General features: G+C 40.8%; 1 protein-coding gene across 1 annotated transcript in view; it reads left to right on the top strand.

The window, feature by feature from the left end:
* Positions 1–945: 945 nt before the first annotated feature.
* PHF14 (PHD finger protein 14) overlaps positions 946–9,178 on the top strand; it is a 168,595-nt gene continuing 160,362 nt past the window's right edge. The window contains 4 exon segments of the mRNA XM_069774381.1: positions 946–1,006; positions 1,009–1,062; positions 1,065–1,127; positions 1,710–1,820. Coding sequence (XP_069630482.1) covers positions 946–1,006; positions 1,009–1,062; positions 1,065–1,127; positions 1,710–1,820 — 289 coding nt within the window.

Below are 9,178 nucleotides of genomic sequence, written 5' to 3'. Positions count from 1 at the left end.
ATCATAGAACTAGTTCGACCCTACTTGCATTTATCCGTCGTTAAACACACATCTTCCAATACGGCTCTTACAATTCTGTCATAAGTTTTCATGTTTAGCACTATTCTTGATCCTCTTGGAGAGCTCGCGGAGCCATACCGGTATGCCAGAGCATCAATTCTTTAAGATGTCCCTGTTCTTCTAATTACAAAAACAAGTTTGAGGAAAAAGCCAAAAAACAGATTCTTCCCTCAATTTGTTTAAACACCTCATAAAGGTTTTGTGCGGCTGGCTTATTTAACGTGGGGGCCTGGCAATACCGTGTGTGCAGAGACAGGGATACGGGACTGAATACCGCGTGTGCAGCGGGGCTGGGCTGGCTCTGGCGACTGGGAAGGCGTTGGGACTTTTGCAAAAGGCATCGGCCCCGCATTGCTCACCTTCGCCATCCCTCTCTCACCGTTAGGTTTTGTGCCTAGCTGCTGGACTCGCATGATGCGGTCAAACAAAAATCCCAGGGTGTCTTTTGTTGTCGTTTTTCTCCAAATGCAACGGCTATTTGTCAAGAGTGCAAGAACGAGCTTAACAATGCGACAAAGTCCACAAGGCACTCAGCTCTTAAAACAGGGGTTAAGCAAAAAAATATTTATAACGCTTCGTTTCGACACGGGGGGGCAGAGGAAGTGCCAAACTGGTTTGTGAGCTGGTTTTCCTAATAAACGAGATCCTGACCCCCCCCCCGCTCCCCGAGAAGGAATGGGTCCGCTCTGAGACTTTGTGTTACGCGCTCCTCACTCCTGGGACTGCCCGTATCTCTCCCCACGGGAGATCCCAGCGCTGGCCGGGACGCTCCGTGCCGCCTCCCCCCGCCGCAGTCCCGGGACAGGCGGGAAGCGCCGGGCAGAGGACGGGCACTGCCCCCTCCTCGGCTTCCCCTCCCTCCGCGCAGGCGCGCTCGCACGGCGCATGCGCCGCGGGGCCGGCGGCGGCCAGCTGCGCAGGCGCGGCAGCGGGACCGGCCGCCGCGGGCGGGCGCGGGTCTGCATCCGGGTCGCCGCCGTGCCCATTGTCTGGGGAAGGGGCCCGGGGCTCGGCGGCGCTGCACCCGAGGGCCCCTGCCCGTCCGCCGCTCACCCGCGCAGGCTTTAGTAAGTGATCCTCAGCGGCTCTTCCCGCCCCTGTCCCGGGGAGATGCCGGGGTGCCCGCGCAGCGCTCCCGTCCCCTCCCCCGGGAGGGCGCGTCGCCGTCCCTCAGGCGCCCCGCGGCCCCGGCTGTCCTTTCCCCGTGCCTCTCGTCGCTGGCGCTGTTGGATCACGCCCGGGCGCTGCGTCTGGAGGTGCCGGTGGCTCCGGGGGCCTCAGGCGACCCCAGTGCGCGCCCCCCCCCCGCGGTTCCTGTCGGTAGCCCGCGAGCCGCGGCCGGTCGGTGCCGCGTTGTTTCCCGGCGCCTGAAGGGAGCACCACTGCTCCGCCGGGCAGGCAGCTGCCGGCCGGCTGGCGGTGGGTAGACCCTTGGCGGTGTGCGTGCCGCCGCTCCCCTCCCTCACCAGGGCGAACGAGTGTCTCCGGGACCCCGGGACCGTCTGCATCTTGCGGCTGGTTTTCGGGCGCTCTGGCGGAGACTGCCTGTCGCTGCTATTCTGCCTTTGCTTTTAATTTAACCATCTCTAACGAGGCTGAGTTTTCATTATGCCACCTAGTAACAGTACTGTGCTTTTTTTTTCCTGCAGTGGACCGCAGTTCGAAGAGGAGACAAGTGAAGCCTTTGGCAGCTTCGCTGCTGGAAGCTTTAGATTATGATAGCTCTGATGACAGTGATTTTAAAGTTGGAGATGCTTCAGGTAAATATGCTTCCTCATCTCCTCAGTTCAGAATTATCTCATTTTTGGTTTATGGTTGCTCATTTAATATCACATGGGAGACAGAATGCTATTAGTGAACTGTTGGAGCCACTTGAAGTTCAGTCACTCGGTTGGATAACTGGAAATTCTTATGCTGCGGATAAGAAACAAATGATTAAACAAAACGTCCGTACGGTACTTCAATTGCAATTAATTCTTTCTCAGCAGAAAACTCACGATTATCGAGCAAGTTTTGGCAGAAGCGTTTGAGTAGCTTCTGTGCTGCCTGCCTTAGCTAGATCTATTGCTTTTTATTTCTTCAATGTAGAGATAATTTTTGGAACACTCACTGCATTTAGTATTGAAATAAGAATATTCTAAAACCACTTTGTTTTTAAACAGTATGGATAATTGTTTTTTGTGGACTTAAGAACTTGCCTATTTCTCAAGGTTAATTCCACTCGGTGAATGAAAACTTTAAGCAGAAGGATAATCTGTTCAGGTTCTTTTTGTTTTTTTACAAAAACTTAAGGTGTCCATTCAGATAGCTATGCAGAAGGGTATATGCATTTCATACCAGAAGGAAGTCCTTGCCTCAGATTGTTTTTGTTCTGCAGTCTTTTCTCTGTGTGCAGATTCCTGTATCTGCAGTGAAGATACACAGAAACTGAAAGTAAACAAGATGCCAAAATAAAATGAATAAATTCAAGTATATTGGAGGGAAGGGAAAGAAGGGGCAGGACCACATTTGTGAATAAACTTCACATTGGATGATCTGTGGCATATGCTCAGGGAAATAAGGACAGAGATGCAGGATGTGTAAGGGAAGCATTATGACAGCTTGTCAAATAACTTCACTTTGTTATTTCTGCACTGGGCACGCTCATCTATGTTTTCATGTGCATGTATCGTGCAAAAATATTCCCCATCTCCATTTAAAGGCTTATTTTTTTTACATCTGGCAAGCTCCTCTTTATTAATGAACTTAAAAATGCTTAATAATAATTTCTCCAATGCCAGTTTTAAGGTATGCCCTAACGCTCCTTGGTTTTGTTTGGTGTTTTGTTTTTTTTTTTTCCCCCAAGCTTAGACATACTTCACTTGGTTGGTCTGGTAGAAGCAGCAGGCTGCAATGACTTAAGAGAGTAAAACTGATGTCATTTTACCAATTTAATGCTAAGATTTTGAGGGGCTTGTTTCATTTACTTTTAAAATCTTGTTTGGGGGACTTTTGATCCTTTCTTCTGAATAAGGGCACTGCCTTTTGTAAAGACAGTTTTCCATAAAAGGAAATGATTTTTATTTCCCAAAGAAAATCTCCCTATTCTGGAACAGTAGTGTAGGCAGGATTCAAGGGAAAAGCAGAATTGGAGTATGGGAGATGGACACATAATTCACAGCAATATATTATCTGATTAAAAGACAATCATTAATTAATTAAAAATAATGAATAAAGTTTCCTAACTCAACTATGTCTAAATGCAGAGGATCCATTTGTAATTGATATCCTCTTTCACTTTTAAGGTATCGTATGTACACATGGTGGGAGGGGGTGGTGGTGGTGGTGTCCGTGTCTAGCCTTCAGAGTATTTCAACCTGAATTTCATTTTCAGAAAGTTGGATGGGTTTTCCCTTAAAAAAGCAACACTGGATTGAAACAAGTGTATGAGAAAAACTCAAGTTCTGCTTATAAAATGTTTTTCTAATTACTGTCGTGTGTTCATATATCTTGTATAGCATTGTTTTAACATTTCAGAACCTATATCTATCACTTGTAGTAGAAATGTGTTCTGTTTAATGAAATTTAAAGTTTAGTGAAAACACTTTGAAACAGCAGCAGAGTTTGACTTTTTACACTTTATTCAAAGATTTTGAATGTGAAAGGAGAAAGTTGTGAGCGTTTGGAGAAGTTGCAGAGTAGAAAGTTATTAAACATATAACCTCTTAAGTTGAAAGAAAAAAGAAATATTTCTTATGTGTAATACAAGTTAAGTGAATAGTTGCAGCATATTTGAAACAGAACATCTGTGCTGATTTAAAAGGAAGCTGGTATAGCCTTAGATTTGGTTGTACCTAGTCCATTTAGATTCGGATGGAAGAAATGCTGAAATAAAGGAACTTTTTTACAGACACAGACATATATAAATAAAATCAATAATTTCAAAGTTATGTATGTATTAAGTATATGTGTGTACACACACAAGCAACACTTGTAGACAAATTCTGGATTGTTGAGAATAGAAAACATGTTTTCTTTTTTAACTGTGGGTTCAGCCTTCAAAGCATAATGTTTATTTCTCCAATACAGTCAGGGCTGTTGCTCTTTTTCTTCTTTCAATGACTGCAGAGGTCTCGCCATGTGCAGCCCATTGCAAATCAGTATTTATTATTTGTTTGAATCAGAATTTCATTGCATAGTTTGCTTACAAAGGGAAATAAGTGACAGGAGGAAGAAGCAATCTTTATACATTGAAAATGACCATAAATTCTGCTCCTGCACTCAGAAAAATCTCGTAAGTATGGTAATTCCATGGCTCTGCAATGTATGTTTATTTGATTCACAAATGCATGTATAGGTATTTTAAAAAAAATAAAACAAATTTGAAAGTTAAAGGACTATTTAAATACTGATGTAAAAGAATTCTGAAGTTGTTTAGTCCATGTTGATTATGTTGCATCCATATGTATGAGCTTTAGGATGTTAAGTGTTATCTGCTAGTAGAAGATATTACGCAAGTCTAGAAGGACTGAGCCCTGAACATTTAAGCTTTTACACATGGTCATTGTTCTATCAGATTTGTGGGAATACAAGATGCAGTAAGGATTTGAGAAGCTGGTATTAAGTACTTTTAGGAAGTAATTGGTGTTTCTGAATTTTTGTATTCAGAGTCCTGATGCTTTGGTAAATTTTTTTCATTACAGAAAATATTTCTAAACACTGAACCTCCATTTCCACCAAAAAAAATCCATAGGAGATATGCCCTTTACTTACAGTGTAGTTAATTTCTTTTCTTCTGGATTTAGGTCACACCAACAGGCAATTACTACCTTTTCCACTTTAAAGGTCTCATCATTCTGACATCTCTTTTGGGAAACTGATTTTAGAATTGTTATAGTCTTGTAAATTTACTTAATGTAAATAGTTTTCAGGCCTGTGGGCTTTTCATTATGTTAATATTGAATGAAGTAATTTTTTAATGGCTTCTCTGTTTTTATGTAATAGAAAGTAGTAATGCCATATTATAAAGTACTGCATTTTTCTGGTTTTTATAAACATCTTGAAAAATTTGTTCCTTAAGTAAGAATGTCATATGTAATCTTAGTGTAGGATCAAAAAACCTGTCCCTTTGGAGACAGAGCATACAAATATGTGACTTGAAATGATGGTACAGTAATATACTCAACTGAAGTTTTTTAATAAGCTTCACAGTACAGATCAGTTATTTGAAGTTTTGCTTTTAAGTTAATTAGAGCATACTTTGGGTTTTTTGTTGTTTTGTTTTTTTCTTTAGTGAGAGCAGCTGAAGATATACTGATGTCAGAAATCAGTGTATAGTTGTAGAGTAATTCCCAGCAGAATTCCAAAGCAAGGATTTACCACTTTTTGTCTGTCATTGGTGAAGTCGGTCAGTTTTGGCAGGTCATATACTGAAATTGAAATGATGCAGAGAAATGTAGTGTGGTCCCTGAACAAGAATGATGTGTGAATTTAAGGACTGGCTCTCTATCTCAGCATAGCCAAGAAGAGCATAGCTGCCTTGAATGCTGCCTTGAAGAACTGGATTCTGTCACTACGTCTGCTACAAGTCTCATAGACTCAAATTTTTAGACACATTTGTAAATGTTTGGGGTTTTGGTGTTGAGTGTGGAGCCTGACTTGCATAAATATTATGTACTATTACTGCAATTGAGGTCAGTAGGAGGTCTGTTTAGAACATGTAATGATCTATATAAATGCTATATTAGGTATTCTGAAAAACCTGTGGCTTGATCTAGAAATAAAAAGTTGCAAATATTTTTATCTTTCTGTAATTCATTTCCTCTTAGCACAACAGAGATTCCACTTTTGCTTTCCTGTACAGTATATTGTAATATAAAGAAATGTTTGTGAAACACCAAAATACTGTAGTGATAAACACTACTGAAATATTGAGGAAGAAATTAATATGTTTGTTTTTGAGAATAAACTTAAATGATATGCAAAAGAAAAGTTGTAGGGTGTTTCAGTAGACAGTGAAGGTAAGAGAAAATATTTAATAGCTAATCATTAGTTAATTATCATGTAATTGCACAGTTTTAATTGTTACAATCATTTCAAGGCTTGCCTTTGCAACTGTAATGTGTAGTCCCTCAGAGTGGAGTTCCCAAGGGCTTTTTCCCATTGAGAAAATGGAAAATATGGACATTAGGTTCTCTTGTGTTATCTCCACTGCAGGTGAGATCTTTTATCTGTACAGATGTCTGCCACTTGAAATAGTGACTGACGAACATTTTGAACTTGCATTCTCTTTGGAAACACTGAGATTTCTGTTGTTCTGTGTGTTTACTGACAGCAGAGAAGCAATGTAACAAATCTAGGCTTTCATTCCAGTGACAGGGCAGGGTGGATTTAGTGATGGGATGACATTATTTTTCTTTGTTTTCCCCCTACTGTGACTATTTGTGCCTCGTCTTTCCAGTCTGTCTGTCCCTTATGGAACCCTTGCTCATTGGTTCAGCGTCATTCTGCTTGTTCAGTCAGTCCTGAACAGGGTTTTCATGGTCTCCTGCTGTATTACTACTTTACTTTTTCTTGCATTGCCTCTTTTTTGTATGTATGTCCATCTCTTGTGTATTTCCTGCCATATGGAGAAGGTTCTTCTGTGCTTTATTAACTCCAGCTTGGTGGGATGGTCTGTTTGCAGCCTGGCCACGCTTGAGAGTCTAGACGTGCCCTGTGACGATGGGACGTTTCAAGTGTTTCTTGAGCATATACTTGTTACAGTGCCTCAGAGACTTAGACTTAGCATGTCCCAGACACATGTTCAGCTGTCTCCCAGATGTCACTTCCCTTGTACAAGATGTGAAACTCTTAGGTGTTTCTTGGAAAAATACATATTCTAGCTCACTATTCAATAATTTGTATTGGGATCCAACTTTATGGATTGTTTAGGACTGCAACTTTGCAGGGAAGTCACGGGGTATGCAGTACTTTATCCCAAACAAGTAAAGTTTGATAATGGTAAAAACAGGGAAACTGGGAAATGTCAAGCAAACTCAGGAGGTAGGGTAACCAATTCCATGTGTGTTAGAACATTGTAAATCAGGCAGTTCCCAGTGACTCAAGTCAAAGTTGGCAGCCTTTAGTTTTGAGTGCTTTTATGACTTGAATAGACATCTACTGAAATGCTGTGTGATATAATTACTACTAGCGTAGAAGTGAGGAAACTGCTTACTAAACAACTTCCATTTATGTTCCTCTTCCATCCTCTTTTCTATTAAACTAAATACTTGTCTTCTGAAAAAAGTGTAATCATGGATCAGTGATGAGTTTCATTTCCTATTCTGCCCAGTCTACATCTGCAGTTAATACAGATTAGATACTTTTTTCAAAACGTTATTCGAGAAGTGAATTTCTCTCCTTAGAGCAGTAATATCTTAATCTGTGTTGGTTTTGTTTTGTATGTTCTTAATCACGTTACTTTGGACAGTTCCATATTTTTAACTGCCGGCATTACTAGTGCTGAATTGCCAATAGTCTACCAATGTTTAATCATCATACTGAGCAAAATAGCATAGAAAACTGGTGGCGTATATCTAACTGATGCTAGACTCTCTTTTTTGAATTTATGTTGAAAGTGAAGTATTAAGGCTTTTCAGTTCTTGCTTTCAGTATAGTTATATTGGTCTAAGCATAATGGACCTCTGCGGCTTTAGTCTAATAGCCAAATGTGATCAGGTTTTTACCCATTCCACAACTCTGCCTTTGGCAATTTAACAGCTCATATTTTCCATGTATGATCTAGGTTCCCTGCCTTATTTTTACATCCAGTTATTAATATCAGAACTTTCTAGTTAGTTTAAGCATTTCCTTAAGGGTTTTTTGAGTATTAAAATTATTTGCAATTTCTAGATTAGATATATGGGAAGTACAGCTGTTTTTACATGTATGGTATGGCACATGTGCAAAAGAGTTTTTGTGACTCTTGAGCAGTTCTTGTAAGGAAGTTTATGGGCAGAGGCAGTTGTCCACAAACACTTTTTTCAGTGCTTTCCCCTTTACCCATCTGTCAGGATGCAGGCAACCTGGGTGAGGGATTGTTCATGGTGTGTAATACGGTGTTTTAGCAGAGCCACCCAGGTAATTTCACGTCATCATGTCAAAGATTTGTTGTCTGCCTTGTGATTGGGAGAAAGAGGCTAAGGGACAGCTAGACAGAGTGATGGTGATCGAGTGGCTTTAACCTCCAAAAGAATTAGGTTCACCTGTAGCTTTTTTTGTTTGTTTGTTTCTGCCCTCAAAAAGAGGGTATTGTGAAGCACACTGTGGGCTGGATGACTTCTCACATGGTGCCCGTAGATCATTATTGAACAATATTATTTAGTAGGAATAACTTCAGACATAGGAGTTGTTTCCTGTATTGCATGCTCAGTTTTTCAGATTTTTCACTCCTTTTCAGTGTTCCAGGATCCTGGATTATATTATTTGTATGCAGCTTTGGGCACCTGGGTAAGACAACCAGACAGGACTCAGTGGAAAAAAAGAACTTTCCAAAATGATTCCAGATGCTTCTCTTCTGCTATCTGGAGTTGGTTAGGCTTTGTTAATGGAAAAAGCAAGCCCAAAATTGAGTCTGTGATTTCCTTTAACTAGCTTATCCTTCAGACTTCAGTTAAACACAAGCAATAAAGCTGCTTTTTACAGAGCTGCTTGTTAAGCGAAATACTGCATTGAAGAATCAGCCTGTCTTCTGTGAGTGGGTGGCCATGTATTACGTAGTGTAGCACTTAACTGTCTGTATACATGGATTTTCTTAGAATCTTAAAAAAAAAAAAAAAAAGAATCACAGGGTACCATGCGTAAAGTTGCTGCTAAAATGGTCCTGCAAAACCCTGGGAGGTTTTTTTCACTGCTGTAGTGATTTCAGTAGCTTTCCCCTGAAGTCTTGTGCGTAGTACGTATTATACAAGACTCAACAGCTGATGTGGCGATTAGTAGTTACTTTTTTTTATCTTCATTACAATTTTTCATATGTTAATTCTGGAGCATAATGTTCTGTCCCAGTGAATTCCTCTCAGAATTATCCTCTTTGGATTTGACTGCCACCTGCTGTTGTGCTCAGTAGAGCTAAAGATAGAAGGTGTACAGAAATACATGA

Source organism: Haliaeetus albicilla, chromosome 2 (genome assembly GCF_947461875.1).
Source record: "Haliaeetus albicilla chromosome 2, bHalAlb1.1, whole genome shotgun sequence".
In the NCBI taxonomy this organism is placed as follows: Eukaryota; Metazoa; Chordata; class Aves; order Accipitriformes; family Accipitridae; genus Haliaeetus; species Haliaeetus albicilla.
This window is presented reverse-complemented; position numbering and strand designations above follow the sequence as displayed.